We start from the raw sequence: 17,756 nt of genomic DNA on the forward strand, positions 1-17,756 counted from the left end.
AAATCAAAATATCGCGAGTTACGTGAGATGAGGCGCAACTTTCACCTTAAAGAGATCTAGTCGTGACGCAAATTCTTTATTTAGACCAGCTGATCGTAATAAAAATAACTGAATTGATGACTACCTCTTCCTGCAGTTCACTGACTGGAGTCAGTAACGTTATGCAATGTTACCCAGATGCCCATAGCTCATAATCAACTAATGTACCTGAGGGGAACTCGAAACGGCTAAGATTTCATTCCCGACTAAGGTTTTAACCGGGCCGTTCAAAACTCCTCATTTTCATAAGCGTTTCGTGATAAGTTTCCTTTAAACATGTTGTCGTTCTATAACTGTGTTTTATTGCGATTAGTAAGAAGGAGGTGTTGAGTCGGCACCGTTGAAGCAGTTACGCAAGTCGCCCAAATTAGCGTGCAACGTATTACGCTTCGTTATGCGGCCGTGTGTGCGCGCGAACAATTTCGCCGCGCGTTGCTTCACACAGAGGGTCTTGACAGGTTTCGAGTGAGCCTTCGATCTAGTAGGCCCATAATGATTTGCAGCTGACCGCTGGTGCCTACCCCGGATGCTCACCCATTCTCCAAGCAGATTGAAGGATATTCCCTCTGCAAATACAGGTTTCCATTACACCATGAGGTCCCGGATGTGTCACAGGCGCGCGATGACATCAGAATCAACAAATCACATGATAGCGACCGATCAGTCTACAAAACCTATACACGTTATGCAAAAATCACTCATAAAATCTAAGTGAGCTGATCGATCGCTATGAATCTGGTATTTTCACGTACTTGTGAGAGTAGCGGCCAGTCATGCCTGTGTTGTCGGACAAGGAACGAGATTATTTACGGATAACGTTAACACAGATAACGGTGACACAGAAAAACGAGAAGGCACGGACACGGAGACATCATGCCGTCATCGCGCCGCCAGCATTGTCTTTGATAAGATAGTTTTGGTCAGTGTATGATACCTGGGTGTTGACCAAGATTTGACCCCAATGGGTCGAAAACAAAATCGTTTAAATTTATGGACCCCCAGTTGTTTTCATGGAAAAGTTTGAATGAGACACAATCAGAAACACCTCTCCAGATGTGAAACGACATCCGAGTTTAGTAATAGTGCCCATCCTTCTGTCTCTTTGTTTTGCTAGTCGCTGTACCGAAACTCGAACCCAATTGGATGTTTACGTGAACACGAATGGTCTTCCTTCCTTTTCGACAGAAGTTACATAAATAACTTCAGTTGACCTGGTCCGGGAAGGTCATTCAGTCAGAAGACGCTGAGGGGACAAGGAGTCGGGAGGCGGATTTTTATTCTATCAAAATGAGAGGATCCTTATTTCAAGTCCTAGTTTTCGTGATTCTTCTGGAGTTATTGGCATGTGTTTGGTAAGTACCTGTAGATAGAGATCGCTGTCAGATATCTTCCTCACAGACATAATTAGGCTAGTGGTGTAGAAGTTTAGTCCTCGGGTATAATGTCCGGCCGGGGAACAAAGAATCCTATGTGATTTTAATCCCTGAGGTAGTCGTGGCCTCTATATTGAAATATGATATTTCATTATCATGAAATTATAAAAATATCAGACGCCATCTAATTGGTGATGCCGAAATTTATTAGGTAACAGCCTGAACAGTGCATTACAAAATTTGGTCGGCTAGTCCTTGGAGTAACCAGACTAAAGTTTTGTCCTGATCCTGTATACATTTGTCTTGTCCTCTTTAAAGTTCTTCAGGTTCATTGAGCACCTCTGTTAACAGAACACCTCCCTATTAAAAACACTGATCTTAGTCCAAAGCCTGTAACTTCATACAATTTGACCTCTGTCAATTCTCTATTGACAAGCATATCCTTGCTATCAAGGACAGCATTTCTCAGCTCAAAGAGTGTCCCTAATGGCGAGGTTTTACTGCTTAAAATGTACCAACATCGTGTTTTTCAGTAGTGCTGGCACTCTTCAGGACCGATTAAACTTGATGTGGGAACACACCGATCTGGATAAGGATGAACGAATGTCGAGAGGGGAGCTGGCAAATATCTACAATTCATTCGATGTTGACCGTAAGCAAAATTTTTGTCATCATATAACTGCCGGTTGAAAGAATGTCATCTTTCATAAAATATATTGTCAATTCAACAAAAATAAATGACGCGTGCGTTGTCGCAAACGAATGAAGTGAAAACCTTCCCAAGCCTCAAACAAATCGAACTTGCCGCGTGCGTTGATACAAAAATATTGCAGTCAATAAAAGATTCACGCCAAACTCTTCAGCACTGATGTCATTGTCCCTTTATCTTCCAGACAACGGGCGGATCCATCGGGAAGAGTTCGTGAATGAGTGGATACGGCGCACGCCTGGTCCGGGGGCTGAGATGCAAGCCCGCGGTATCTTCCAAGTGGGCGATGTCGACCACAACGGAGTCATTGCAGAGAACGACCTGGCTGATCTCTTCGTTCAGTTTGACCGCAGAAGTAAGTCAAAGCATTCCTTGCATTGTCGGATTGTAAAAATCTTGTAAAAATGTCAAAATATCTCTTAATAGTTGTAAATGTGAACGAAGTTTCCGAACACACTGCGTACGTGTTGCAGTTTTGAATGATAGTTTTAATGTAAACGAAGTTTCCGAGCACACCGCTTGTTGTTTGGAAATGATAAATTTCATGCAAATGAGGTTTCCGTGGATACTGCTTGTTGATTGGAAATGATAGTTTTGATGTAAACGAGGTTTCCGAGGATACTGCTTATTGTTTGGAAATGATAGTTTTCATGTTAACGAGGTTTCAGACTGCCAAATAGTGACAGTACATTTATATGATTTCCTCTTGCGAGAAAAATAGATATGATACCTTAACTGTTTCTCTTTCAGGAGACTATACGGTCACCAAGAGAGAATTCATGTTCATGTGGAAAGGTGTAGGTATACTCTCAGATATAAAGGTTTGCCAGCGGGTTTATTGGAACCCAAATGCTTTTCGAAGAGCCGAAATGCTCTCTGGAAAACCGGAATTGTTTTTTTTGACAAAAAATGGTTCGTAGGAAACCGTTTGAAAAATGTCCATGTATTCTGAAGGTTTCGTGAACCAAAACGACAAAGTTTGAGCACTACAAAAATTCTATATCACCACGGACATTAGTGTTCATGATGTCATAGAACATAACTTACTGTTTTCTACTAAAAAAATGAGGATGTTTTAACGACATGTAGCATGCCTAAACGTGTACTTGGTTAGAAATACGTTCAGAAACTGATACCCACTGACTCAATTGGGAAAGGTTGGCTATACTTCCGTCTTTCAGAAATACTTTGCAATATTCAAACATTTCAAGGTGTGGTTCTTCATTCAACGATTGAAATTGATATTGAACTTCTGTAAAAACATGCAGTAGTGTATGACCGTAGGCGTTGAGTATCAACGCTGTTGCGTGGACGTCCGATAATTTAAACACTGTACATGTACACGTCAATATTCATCTCACTAGTTGCGCTTCCACCTAGCAAATCCCCGTGTTTTTTGCGCTTCCACCTTAGAATTGCCGTTCTTAAATAGACCCGTGTGTGAAAACCCCGTGTCTATTAGCCCCATCGAGCTCGAGCTCGATGGGGCTAATTTTGACGCGGGGTTTTCTAATAGGTGGAAGCGCAAGAAACACGGTAATATGTAGTTCCTTAGCACGGCGACAGATGGCGCGTTCGATTTCTGTAATTGCTGTCGCTTCGGCGCATGCGTGATACACACATCTAACCTCCACATTTACAAAACACAGGAGAGGAACTAACTGCAGCGGCACCTGTCGCCGGATCGACTAAAAATATCTTATACTGATTTTATAGGTGGAAGCGCTCGCCGGGTTTTTTACACACGGCGAAGGCATGGGTGTCGAAAAACCCGGGGATTTTGGATACCTGCCGGACACAGTAAACATTGCACATGCCAGTGCACGAACCACGCCTTTACGATCCAATGTAGGTACATGTACCGAATATCCTTTTCTTTCTTTCAGATTTTTAAGGCCCTTGCCGGAAGGAAAAGAAGGACTGCGGACTTCAGCGCTCTGTATAAATAACCACGGACAAAAGCTTCTCATTTTAAAAAGATGACATGGAACGAAAGCCTTGTGTAATAAAAGTCGATAAGGAAATATTTTAGGCCTATCTATTCGACGTGATTTCGCTCATTGCGATTTTTGCGTTGTTTTGGTGCAGTGCAGCGTGAGAAAGCACTGCATACGATTGCGACAACGCATCCGGCACCGATCCGGCAGCACAGTGCTTCGTTATTTCGTGCCACACTGCACCCGGACAGCGCAAAAAAAAATCGCATTCGTTGTGAAATACATGCGAAATCGCGTCAAATCACATTCAGCGGAAATTCCCTTACCCTGCACTTCACTTTAAACAATTTAAGCCTGAGCTTAAATTGAGTTCGTCGCATATTGAGTTCGTCGCATGAGTGAAAAAAACGGACGAAATGCATTATTCGAAAAACTGCATGTATGGTACTTAAGTATATATTCACTGTGTATGGGATCTCCAACGCATTCAACGCGACGTGCGCTTTGGCAATATACATGTATGTTGACATCGTAGCTCCGACTGGCTAATGCGAAGCATGCAAACACAGGCTTGTATGGTGACCCTCAGTACGTGTGCAGGTGTGAGTTTCCCGCTGGCAACATATTCTACGCGCTAAGGTATTAGATATAATGGGTCTCTCTTTAACATTATCCTATTTCGTCATAATGATACAAAAAGCAATTTCCCCGGGGGGCCGGGGGATATTGATGCGAAAACGAATACAGTCTGGATGCCACATATACCGAGTGTACACTTTATCCCCATATGACCTTACAACTCCCATGACATTATTGGTTGCATTTCGATCAAATGATCTGGTCCTTTTGTGGTTCATTTTATAGGAAATTCGATGTCTATCTGCTGTAGTTTCAGAAATAAAGTAGAATTATCGAACAAATTGTTCGTTTTTTCATAATTACCATTATGCTTCCCGGATTGCAATTGCCGTTTCCCGAATATCACGGATAGTGACTATTTCTACAAGACCACTGTGAAATTTCTTAGCCACTGCATGCGGTAGCATCTACCGATATCACATCATTGCAGACCCTAAACTGCTATCGGTGCTTATCAAATGATCATCATGCCGATTTACTGGCGTTGAGCGTATGTCCATTCTTCCGTGAAACAGCCGACTTGGACATAAGACTTGTTGGTTTTCCGTACAAAACTGGCTTCCAGCAGACCCGCAACTTCTCCAAATAGGATCACCGATAAGTCATTGAACTGCAATAAACTATGCAATAGAACGGGGAGTCGCCTTGGCATGCCTGAAATTCGCAAGGCATGTCCAAAACCGCCTCGCAGCACTGGTGAAAATTATTAACAAAGATCAGCATTAGTGTGATGCTACCAGTGGCGGCGCATGGTGTCAAGCAGGGGCATTATCCTCCTGGCTTGGTAAATTCTACGCCCAAGTGAGTTGTCCCTTTAATGACTGATGTTCACCGCCGGTATGTCGGCAGGATGAGCAGCTGTTGATCAAATGTGGAGATTTCGCATATTTTTAGATATATTTCCACTTGGCTTTATATGGTGTTCATAAAATCTTCTTCAAGTGGCACGGTTTTCAAGGAGACCTCATAGGCGAGACGTTATCGAAACCTCATTCACGACAGGCAAGGTCTTCACCCGCCTCAAAATCTCTTCTTTTCGAAGAGTGTTGGGATGATGAAAAATCGCAGGAATGCACTTTTCGTTAAGTTCAGGTAGGGTATATGACATTATTTATGATGATGATCTTGCCAGCGAATAAAGGATATGCTAAATACGAGGATAAAGCCTTATATGCGTCATGTGTCGCAGGTCATTGCTTATATGATTCATGATAATTCAACCTAGGGAGAATTATCTCCGTGAGCCGGCCATCTGCACTTATTAGTAGGTATTAGTAGACACTATGAATATTTAGTGTGTATAATCAGCGTCTTCCTCTACTTAACATTTGCATGTACTTTTTAGTCCTACAAAGAAATGTACCTCTTCCCATAATGGATTAAAACTATCCCTAAAACATAAAACCGTCTTAATTACTTGCCCTGAAGGTGATTTGTGGATTTACGTCCAACGCCCTCTGGACACGTAATTACATTTTTTTTCATATTTCTGGATAAGCCCTGCTGATTGTAATTTCCTAAAGCAAGAAAGAAATATACTTTCACGGCGGACCTTGAACAGAATGAGGTTTCAGTCTTATCCATCCGAGGCCAGAATTAAGGTGAAATAAGTGAATAACGCCTACCTGCTGCTTGACCCACTGATGCAGGAGGCCCTTTGTTCAAATGTCTTCGCGGCGGATGTAACTGAAAAACTATCATCATCTTGAAAAAACAGGCCATCAAAGTTGCGAATATAAAGATGCACGGATCAGCCGATACAGATCATGATTGTCTCTGTTTCAAAAATACACAGAGACATCGAGACAAAAATAACGGTTTTTGATATTTTTTTTGGAAACACTTTTATGTTTTTTCGGAACAACACAAAATGCGACCACTGAAGATTTTTTTAGGGAAGTAAAATTCAATGCCCATTCATCAGTGTTCTGTAACTGTATACCCTTTTTGAGTTGTCCATGTTTTTGTTACTATAGTCATCAGTGTTCTGTAACTGTATACCCTTTTTGAGTTGTCCATGTTTTTGTTACTATAGTCATCAGTGTTCTGTAACTGTCTACCCTTTTTGAATTGTCCATGTTTTTGTTACTATAGTCATCAGTGTTCTGTAACTGTATACCCTTTTTGAGTTGTCCATGTTTTTGTTACTATAGTCGAAAGTTTGTTTTATAAGCTCAGAACTATTTTGTTTTTTAAGCGTGAGACGGTTCCACCAGCCGGACAAGGGCAAGGGCAAACAGAGACTAAAGCGTTCCGGTGCAAGGTAGTGTCTATGACTTTGGTCAACTTGGAGAAAGAATCGGTCTACGTCAACGCCTAAAGACGTCTATACACTTTCTGACTGCGTCAGGCTATTTTTTATTGCGTAATAAAAACTATGGTTAGTATTCCAATGTAAATTTGTATCAGACGTCTGATATTAATTGGAAATAAGTATAAATGGTTTCTCGAGGTGATCATGTGACCAAATGAGTTGAGAATCCGTCAGCAGCTTAGTAAGTATATACAAAGTGATATTTTATTGGCTTACAAAACAATCCGTGGGGTATTTTTTTAAAGAAAGGGAAGAACGTCATTCGTTCCGGTAAGCTTTTAAGTATGAATATCCATAGAAAATATCATCTGCGCATGCGTACAAGATTAAGTATAAAATGGGTTTCAAAGTGACCGGATGGTTAGATACCAGAAAACGGCTGAAAAATGATAACCCGCCTGAAATCTCTCTGGTGTCTTCTCGTCTTGGGCCAATTGGTAAGTCGATTTTGAGGACATATTTGGCTGCTCACTTTCCTTCTTCATCTCTCATTGAATTGTTTTTTTAGGAATAGATGGTTTAAACTACTATTCTGCTCATAGTCCGGTTCCAAACAGTCTCCCGTGAAAATTTTGATATGGAGGTTGCCGACTGGTCTATATCGATAGAGAATTGTGCAGAGAACATGACAATTATGGTTCGTGAAGCTTTCTTCGGTCGGCAACCCTTATACCAAAATCCCTACGGAAGCCTATTTTCGACCGTTTAGAACCGGCGTGACAGCGGATATAGTCCCCCTGGAGTCATAGTCCAGTAGCATTGTATTTGATCAATTAAGCAGCATGATCTATTGTACCGCTAACCCTAACCAAAACATTTAGCAATGCGGGCTATTGTTACACGGACTATCAGCCCTAGGACTACTATCCCTTGCACACTGGAACACTGTTGTTGTGCTTCTTCCCAGTACACTGCACGCTGCTAATCATTACAGAAACGACTTCAGAGACAAGACCATCATTGATTTTCCAAGCCATTTCCAGTTATTTCAAATGCCCGCCATCAAATACTGCGTTGGGTTGTGAAACTGAAATTCGGATGTGATATACGGGTTAATCTTGGGAATAACTGGTGCGATTTAAACTGGTAGTCGACCACGGACATTTTTTTTTAATTGAGGAGTTTGACAAAAGTGGACAGTTTTACCCATTTTAACCATTTTGACTCCAAATTTGAATGACGCCCCCTATGGCCAGGTTGTCAAAATTCAAAATTAATTTTTTCATCAAGTACATGTAATTTATTTATATCTGTGGACTTGCAAAAGTAAATATTTTTTCAATACCTCTCCAAATATGTACTTGATAGTTAAAAACATGCACGCGTCTAATTGATAGGTCTGGATCCTCCAACCTATGAATATTAATTGGTGGTATTGTCTCTTCATTGAAAGATTCTACTTTTTTGCAGGCCTGCGCGCAATTACCTCCGCCCATAGGCGGGGGCTTAGCGGGCGGTGGCGGCGGAATGGGCGGAATACCCAGCGCCAGCGGCCAGATGGGAAAATCGACAACTATCGGTGGTGGGGGAGGTCTACCAGTCGCAGGAAACACTAAAGCCTCAGCTAAAACTTCCACCAAAACTGCTGGTTCAGGTCTGAAGAAACTTACTCAGGTAGGTTACCAAACTGCTTTTAAAATATGATCTTCGAAGCATATGTGGGCCTATTCGCTTTGAAATTTCTGTGTTGGTTAAATTCAAACTTTTATACCTCTTCTTGTACAAGCATTAATGGCCAGAAAGGTATTCCTCGTCAACAAAGAATTACAATGATACGTATATGACATCATCAATATTTCCTTGACAGTGCTATATTTAATCACTTCATGACAAAAGCTATATATACATACATGTGCTTAGTGGTACCAAAACGTTCATGCCACAAGATATTTTTGCTGTTTACGCAGTAGTCGCAGGGGTGATCCATGATTACCAATATTTTCGAGCAAATGGTCCTCTTTCTACAGAACCCTTTCCTCCCAATGAAAGAGTACATGTAGTTCCAAAATTATTGATTTTTGAGGAAAACAATGGGGACTGAAGGTATTCATTGAGAAGAATTTTCACTCCTTTTTTTGAAATAGCATTCCGCGAAGATGACGTCACTGCAGCTGCTGCCCTCTATTTCCCCATCGCTATATTACAGGCAATGTCGGACAAACATGCGGTTTCGTAATGGATTCAGGCTTTCTAACTAGGGCAGTTAGATTCAATCTGGCACATGTCCAAGTGTTGGAAATACTACATGATTGTTCTGAATATTTCTCTCTCTGACTCTATGGTATCATTCATGCTAAAAACAATGCAGGGTCAAAGATAACTGACTTTGAAATAAGCTCAAATGCGTAGAAATAAGTGTCGATGTCCGACTGTCACGTGACTAAAACGTCATCAATATCTCATGCAAATGACATTGTGAGCTATAAATAGTAACTTCGCGGAATGCTATTCCGCACACCAACGTGATGAGTCAGCCTGCAAAATCTAATTTGCCGGGCAATATCTTGGTCATCAAGCCCAAGATGACGATGATGTTGACGATAAGGACAATAATACACGTAGAATGATTTTAGCTTTTCCGCCCGGTCTGTTGTTTTGTCATGATACGAAGCAGATTTCGCAACCCTTACGAAAAGCGAAGTTCCAAGCACGAAGATATCAAGTGGTGCCATAAAGTCCTGCGCAAATGTATTCACGCAAAACGCGCAAAGCGTTTCTCATACTTAGTACTTGATTTTACATACCTCCTACCTCATCGTTTGTATAGCTCCTCGTTTGTGTTGCGGAATCTGCGTAATGTTATTTTACAACCACAGGGGAACCAACAGCAGCAAAACTTTGCAGCGAAGAACAGCGCGCACACCAACACGATGCTCGGAATGGCCTCTCCGCTGGGTGGCTTTTCCTTGCCCATCCCCGCATTTGGAAGTGGAGGAGCCGGTATAAGTATGCATTTTCACTTCCTAAAGGGACAAATAGGGCTTGATGAGATGTGTTGCTTATTCATTCAATTATGGCTTCGAGCACAACCGTTACTTCTCCAGACAAAATAACTGAAGAATCATTGAACTACGATAAACAATGTACTAGAACGGGCCTAAAAATTCAAATGCCGAGTCAAACATTTCCTCGCAACACTGACGCAAATCATTTTTATAGATGTATAAGCGTGCCAGTGCCGGTGTAATGTTTTTGAGTGTTTCTGTTTTTGAGTGTTTCCCCTCATTGTTTGGGAACGCTCAAAAATAGATTGACGAGTTTTTCTGTGTATCCCCCCTATTGAAAAGTCATGGTCTCTCTAGCTGCCTATTGTTTGGAAACACTGACACATGGGAAACAACCACATATGTTACACCGGCGCAAAGTGTCAGGCATGGGTGTTATCATCCTGGCCTGGTACATGTAAAGCCCACGCCCGAATTGTCCATTCAAGACCCCCGAAGCATTTCATGCTCATAATTAGCATAATTTTTTAAATAAACTTGTCTAAATATTCTTATTTTTCTAATTTCTTTTTTAGCGACCAACTGCGGCACTGCACCAGTAATTCGTCATAGTAAGTTGAGCAGCAACAAGAATTCCCCGGGTGATTCAGTCGACTATAAATGCAGTCCGGGCTACAAGGGCAACGGGAAGTCCTTTACTATCACGTGTGAAAGGAAGGGAATGAACTTAAAATGGAGCAGCAGTAACGGCTTCCAATGTTTGCGTAAGTTTAGCTACACCTCCTTTTTTCCCCCTTAAAAATCATAATTTGAACCCCTTTATCCATCCAGTTATCAGCGTGTTAGTAATCGTTTCCGCTTGATATTGTAAGGACAAATCTCATTTAGAAATTAATTCGCCAAAAAAACTACGTGTATTTTATGGCAATTTTTACTACCTTGGTAGTGCCTATATAGCGCCGACTGTAAAATTACAAGTGTTTTAACTATCAAAATAGTACCTGTAGTAATTTAGTATTTTTTTTCTAACTAATGGTTATTTTCATTGTTATTTTATCAATTTCACAGTTGGTGCGATGGTAACTATACCAGATGAGTTGTTTTCACTAATAAATTTGAACAGTGCAAGCCACCCGTGTTCTATCATATTATCTCATATTTATCCCTCAACTTCAAACTTCAAAGGCGCGGAAAACGCCCTTTTCTCTTCAACCCACACGAAAAGCACTTAGCAAAGATAAACATACAATTATCACCCGCGCTTAGCTCTTTTTACTGCGGAATATAGAGCGTAATATTCAAACGATGGCCAACAAAAAATAGATAAGAATACTTACATTTACAATATCTACTCTTCAATTTAAATCAGTACAATCACAGGATTTTAAAATTATTGCTCACACCTTTTTAATATTGTATTTATGATTATTTGTATGTTTTAAATGTAGATGTTTGTTTCCATCGCTCCTTTAGGGACGTTTTATGAATACGTTATTATTGTTATTATTGTTCTATGATAATTATTTAGGTAAAATGTGCAAAAACGTCAAACCCGTGGTTGATGCGACAACAAGTTCCACTAGCTGCGGTACTGGGGAGAAAATCCAATACGTCTGCAAAAAAGGTTATGAAGGCTACGGTGGCGTGGATTATGTGAAGTGCCTGTCTGATGAGGCTTGGACTACCACAAAGTTTCAGTGCAAACGTAAGTTACATGTAAAATTAGTAGGAACACGACAAGAGGGTATCGGGCCACCCTTTTTTATTTGTTGGATTACAACTAAGTGTGTGACTTTTACACTGTCTTGACGTATTCCGGCCGATGACGGCATTAGGGAGTTTTCGCGAAAAACCCGAAAAACCAACGCGAACGCCTATCCCATTGATGTTGAACAATGGGAAAGGCATTCGCGTTGGCGTTTCGGGGATTCGCGAAAAATCCCTATTTACAAAAGCGCGTCGCGATTACTTTTAGTACATAGGCCTACTTCTCATTTTGACCCTCAAGCCTTGGATCCACTCCGCCGACCCGGACTCCGTTACACCAACCCTTGACGCAATACGCAGATCTGCCTGTATAAGTTGGCTCTATTATTCCTCACCAGATCGCACACTACCGCCGAAAGTCACCAATCAGAAGGCCTGTAACAAGAGCGCACTTTGATTATGATCTAACCAACCTCGCTTCTAGTCTTCTACGTTCAAAAACGCTTTGTCGAAAGTGTATATTTGCAGCATGCCAAGACTGGAGGCGAGAATGAATAACTTACTCATTCATGAAAAATCACAATTTTGAAATCAGTGTTCTGATTGGCTCACCACAACTCGAGGAGCACGAGATACAGAATTGGTTGAGAATGATACTACTAGGCCCGACATCTTCCTCTGTTTGCATAACCAACTCTCTAGTAGGTTGTTGCCACATTTTTGCACCAGTTAAATATGCTGACATTTGAAAGAAAGACGTCCTTCTTTCAGAGATCGTGTGTGGTGAATCGCCAACAGTGCTCTATGCCACGCCCAACCATTCGGGCCGGACATACAGTACCACTGTTAAATACACTTGTAAGGCTGGATTCAAAGCCACGGGGAAACTCGAAGTAACCTGCGACGAGAAAAAACAGTGGACTCCAGCAATCACCGCGACATGCAAAGGTGAGTAGCCGGACAATACTGTGGCTGGGAAAGACCATCACGTGATCCTTTTTTTCTTTGACACGAAAAAGAAATATTTCCTGTAATATTTCGATCGATGGACATGATGGATTTATCTCGATCGATCGAGGAATTATCTCCTCAATCGATCGATATATTTTTTAGGAATCTTTTTGTGTTAAAAAGAATCATGTGATCGCCTGCCTTTCCCAGCCACCACAGGGCAACAAAATGAATGAAATTTTATTTTGTTTCGAGCAGAATAAAGTTACATTACCGCGAACGAGAGGTCCGGTGATGTTTGGACAGCGTACGTGTCGTGCAGAAACTGAATGGGCTCGTTTTCGAAATAGTTGATAACTAACGATGGTTCACATAAGATGACTGTATATTCTTCAAGATAAAATCATATATATTGCAACTGCACAAAAAAAACATTCTACACTATGGCACAGCTTGAACTAGACTAACAAATTCTAAACCCAATTAACTAACATATACACAAACGGGTTACACCCAAATCCAGCAACAGAATTCAGTTTCATTCCTATACACATTAAGAATCAAGGTAACAATTCGGTGTATTCCTGTTTCGCCTATTCCTGTTCCGCCTATTCCTGTTTCGCCTATTCCTGTTTCGCCTAATTCCTGTTTCGCCTATTCAAATGTATTGCTAACCTCCCCACAGACGTAGGAATATGAACCGTCCCTTACTGACCGACCAAACCCGAGGAGAGCCACATATGTACGCATTGAAACAATACGTCAATGGAGAGAGGGACATAATGAGTTACGTTGATGGGTTTTACAGCTGATTTTGATCAAATAATTATGAGAATGTACAATATTATGTATTTTTATCAAAAACTCATGAATTCAGTTTTCATAAAATATACGACTGCTTTACTCTACTTAATCTATTAGTTTTTACTGTGTGTCAGTATGGTCCTATGGTCCTATGGTCAAATAAGTCCCGGACTGTCCCCGCTTTCAAGGTGACTCTTTCAAAACGGTCATGGCATAACAAAGTTGATGGCATTTGATTAGTCAAATTGTCATCACATCGTTAACATCATCCAATTGTCCCCTCACATTTTCCCCATAAAATGGACATGCATCCCTAAGGTTCCCCGTGGGAGAGTCGATTTATTGTAGGGGTACTGGAAAGTAGGCGAAACAGGAATAGGCGAAACAGGAATAGGCGAAACAGGAATTTTGTAGGCGAAACAGGAATAGGCGAAACAGGAATAGGCGAAACAGGCATAAACCAACAATTCACTAGCCATTCACTATAAGCTTAACTACTTTTCTGACTAGAGTTAGTCAATTCACAATATAGGCGCGAACAGAAACCACCAGCTGTACCAATACCGAAGGGTTCGCCCCATCCTCGGCACCCAGTGGTTTTCCATATGCTCCAGCTCTCGCTATTACAAACCCCTGGGGAAATCCATGCCCTTCAGACGGATTGTAGCGGTAGAAAAAAAAGCGCCCAATCAGAGCGTCGGTTGTATTTGAGTCTCGGAAATTCGTAAACCACGGACCCAGGAATTAATGCTCTCAGATGCACTATCAATTGTATAGTCTTTTGCGCCATAGGGCTCGGGTCCGAGGTAGGTTAGTTAAATTTCAATCAGCGCCATGAAACGCGTATTTTCATTAGCTGCTATTTTTAGAACATCCGGGTATTTATGAAAATTCTGAATTTTTCAGTGCTGTTCCTTCGTATTGCGCGCACCCCGCTGCAAATTTATTTCATTACTTAATTAAAACACAATTACACGTCTACACAATGTTTAACAGCATAGACTCGATAAGGTATAAAACGATTTAACGATAGGATTATCTTAAACTTTATTCATATACATTTTATTGTCATATAAAACACTATATATACATACATTACGCACAGTGTATCAGGTTATCAGAACAGCCACCCTTCGCTGTCGATTCTAATGGATTTTCTCAGGGTTTTGTATGGGACGTAGGAGTATCAAAAACCTGAAGCTCAGGATGGGTTCGCCCATACAATCTCCGATGATACGTCATGCTAGTCATTCAACAGTAGCAAAAACTAACTTAGCCTGTGAATCGCGATCACTTTCAGCTATCACGTGCCAGGCGCCGACCTCCATCGCTAACACGGACATGACCAAGAGTAACACATACCCAAGTGTTGGGAGTACCGTCACGTACGGCTGTCAGTCTGGCTTTAAGAGTAACAACCAGAACAATATCATCACCTGCGATGCAAATGGGAAGTGGGATCCTTCACCGAATTCAATCACGTTCAAATGTGCAAGTAAGTTTGACTCCACGGGTAACTGTATTCAAATCTGATGTGAAGTATGATTCTATGGGTAAGCTGTATTCAAATCTGATGTGAAGTATGACTCCATGGGTAAACTGTATTCAAATCTGATGTGAAGTATGACTCCATGGGTAAGCTGTATTCAAATCTGATGTGAAGTATGACTCCATGGGTAAGCTGTATTCAAATCTGATGTGAAGTATGACTCCGTGGGTAAGCTGTATTCAAATCCGATGTGAAGTATGACTCCATGGGTAAGCTGTATTCAAATCTGATGTGAAGTATGATTCCATGGGTAAACTGTATTCAAATCTGTGAAGTATGACTCAGTGGGTAAGCTGTATTCAGAATTCATGATATGTAGACTTCCCTCAGTGGAATCTGCACTAGCACATGTTATCATCTTTCATTTCAGAGAACACGTGTCCCTCTCAACTGGTAAAAAAAGTCAACGCCAAATACACTGTGACGCAGGCTTCTATCGGCGGCACTGCCATATACAGTTGTCACGCAGGGTACAAAGCCACTGGCACACCACAGGTCACGTGCCAATCAGATGGCACATGGCTGTATAAAGCATTCACATGCACACGTAAGTATGTCCATCTTGAACAAATAGGCTTTGAAATGAAAACTCCTTCGAACTTATTAAGGAATATTAGTGATACAAACCATATATATAGGGAACCTCAATGTTATAGAAATTCTTTCGAAAACGTTTTAACGACACATTCGTAAGATTTTGACCTACCGAACTACAATTGTATTTATGACAATATGTCGGTTTGACAGCTCTTCCCGATGACTGATGCCAATGGTTCATTCTGAGAAATATGGGAAGGATGAGTCCGTTGACTACGTGAGGTGTAGCAGGCGGCCTAGATTACATTAGTTTAACCTCATTGAACGTGTACATTCTGCTGGCCGATTGGAATTGAACATCTTCGATAACCAAGGAAACGGTCAATGGACTCTTCTTTCCTGCACCCAATTGACCACAGTGTCCATAGTGCACGGCCGCAGAGCCCATCCATATCTTGGGCAGGTCAGTTTTCACGGCGTTATCCACCACTACATCGGTTACGGGCCACAATGAATCATTTGTGAATGGTGAAATTCAGGGGCGAAAGGAACTGGTGACTGAAAGGACTGCCTTCGATCTTTTCAAAAATCTTTTGACAAAAGATTTCGGTTAATCTAATGTTGCTCGTAACGGTATATCAATTTGAATCGGCCACTTTGTGCAATTTCTACAGCACATTTATGTACAATGACAATGATCGTTTTCAGTCATGAAATGCCCTGCGGTCCCCAACGTCGAAAATGGTGACCCTAGTACGAATGAGAACTCACATGGCACTGTGGTGAAGTATGAATGCGAGGATGGTCATAGACTGATTGCTAGTAACAGCAATGTCATGAAAATCGAGTGCAAGGGATCCACCTGGGATAAGACACCAAGCTTCAAATGCGAAAGTAGGTAAAAGAAAGCGAGATTATTTCTATTGAAACTTTGGCATGAGATATCCTGATTTTCCATGCGAAAATAGCTTCCAGGCGGACCGTGACTTCTCACTGCAGGAGCTCAAAAAAACATTGAAGGTCTAACTGAAATTTGCGAGGGGCCATGTCCATCTAACACCGCACAATATCTTTCTAACACAAGCGCACCAGAAGTCCCTGACGGCGAAGTTCGATGGCGCGTGAAATTGTCAAAAATATCAGAATTCATCACCTCTTCATTGGAGAATATGATAGCCAGGCACAAATCAGGCATGTTACGTACGCAACGGACTTCCGTTATCCTTCTTCTTTCTAAAATTTAGGTATAAATCTTTTTAAATTTCAGAGCTTGTCTGTCCGGAACCGACTTCAACAATAGCAAACGCTGATGCACACAAGGGCTCGGACTATCCCAAGTGGAAGAGCACACTTGAATACAAATGCAAAGTCGGCTACAACACAAATGGATTCTCAGCTAATATGATATGCAAATCCGATGGAAAATGGGATCCATCGCTGGCTAGTGTTTTAAGGGGCCTCAAATGCACTGGTAGGTTTTGTTTGAATCAGTCATTCGATTTGGCGACGATTAAAACTGCTAGTGCCTCATTATGTTCATCGCCACTGCGGCAATACACGTGGCAGGTTACACAGAACAATTTGTTCTGCTCCTTTCTGCTTCAGCCGGACACAATGGTATCCTCGGGCCATCCGTATTACCAGGAGAGGGATGAGGTGGCAAGCTGAAGCCCCTGTGAATATAGCCCGATTCCATTGTTAGTATTCCCCTGCCTGAAGCAAAACAACTCATGAGGTGTAGCTTGTCACCTGACACGCTGATAGATTCTATCCAAAACCGTCTCTGAATCTGTGTTAGTTTAGATAGTTTACACACTGTCATATATTCGTTACTGATCAGCGTAGTCAATCAGGACTAACAGTGGGTGGACGACCCAAGTTGTTTCCTAGTTATGCTACGTCCATCTATACTCCGCTAGAGCCTTGTGACAAAATGTTTTAGAAACAGTCTTAGATACATGTACGTTAAAATAGGAATGCTGGCTCCCATTCTCAATTGCATCATATAATGATACTCTCTACTCGTCAAGAACCAAGCTGCACTAAACCCAACGTGGTGACTGATGCATCCCATAATGGCGGATCAACAAAAAGCTTCGTTCATAGTTACACTGTTACGTACACCTGCAACAGCGGGTACACGGGAAGTGGTACATCCAAGTGCGTGATGGGCAAATGGACCACGCCTACAGTCGCATGCAAAGGTAAAGATCATTTCGACGCAAAAGTGGGTGACGTGTAGTTTCGATGGA

The 17,756-nt window shown here is 41.5% G+C and overlaps 2 protein-coding genes across 3 annotated transcripts in view; both read left to right on the forward strand.

Moving 5' to 3' along the window:
* Nucleotides 1-861: 861 nt before the first annotated feature.
* Nucleotides 862-4,937, forward strand: LOC135496153 (uncharacterized). Of its 2 annotated transcripts, none has more exons than XM_064785301.1 (5): nucleotides 862-1,391; nucleotides 1,946-2,064; nucleotides 2,306-2,476; nucleotides 2,872-2,918; nucleotides 4,008-4,937. In XM_064785301.1, the coding sequence occupies exons 1-5, from the start codon at nucleotides 1,327-1,329 to the stop codon at nucleotides 4,068-4,070; spliced, it is 465 nt and encodes a 154-aa protein (XP_064641371.1). In that variant the 5' UTR covers nucleotides 862-1,326; the 3' UTR covers nucleotides 4,071-4,937. The 2 variants fall into 2 exon arrangements, with proteins under 2 accessions (XP_064641371.1, XP_064641372.1); XM_064785302.1 differs by having other exon boundaries at nucleotides 1,949-2,064.
* Nucleotides 4,938-7,404: 2,467 nt separating this feature from the next.
* The window catches only part of LOC135496048 (sushi, von Willebrand factor type A, EGF and pentraxin domain-containing protein 1-like), a 31,642-nt gene continuing 21,290 nt past the window's right edge, over nucleotides 7,405-17,756 (forward strand). The window contains exons 1-11 of the mRNA XM_064785157.1: nucleotides 7,405-7,448; nucleotides 8,422-8,625; nucleotides 9,828-9,957; nucleotides 10,532-10,720; nucleotides 11,485-11,661; nucleotides 12,435-12,611; nucleotides 14,719-14,913; nucleotides 15,338-15,514; nucleotides 16,213-16,398; nucleotides 16,772-16,975; nucleotides 17,535-17,708. Of these exons, the coding sequence (XP_064641227.1) occupies nucleotides 8,479-8,625; nucleotides 9,828-9,957; nucleotides 10,532-10,720; nucleotides 11,485-11,661; nucleotides 12,435-12,611; nucleotides 14,719-14,913; nucleotides 15,338-15,514; nucleotides 16,213-16,398; nucleotides 16,772-16,975; nucleotides 17,535-17,708 (1,756 nt within the window). The 5' untranslated portion in view covers nucleotides 7,405-7,448; nucleotides 8,422-8,478. The remainder of the gene's footprint in view (nucleotides 7,449-8,421; nucleotides 8,626-9,827; nucleotides 9,958-10,531; nucleotides 10,721-11,484; nucleotides 11,662-12,434; nucleotides 12,612-14,718; nucleotides 14,914-15,337; nucleotides 15,515-16,212; nucleotides 16,399-16,771; nucleotides 16,976-17,534; nucleotides 17,709-17,756) is intronic.

Source organism: Lineus longissimus, chromosome 11 (genome assembly GCF_910592395.1).
Source record: "Lineus longissimus chromosome 11, tnLinLong1.2, whole genome shotgun sequence".
Classification (NCBI taxonomy): Eukaryota; Metazoa; Nemertea; class Pilidiophora; order Heteronemertea; family Lineidae; genus Lineus; species Lineus longissimus.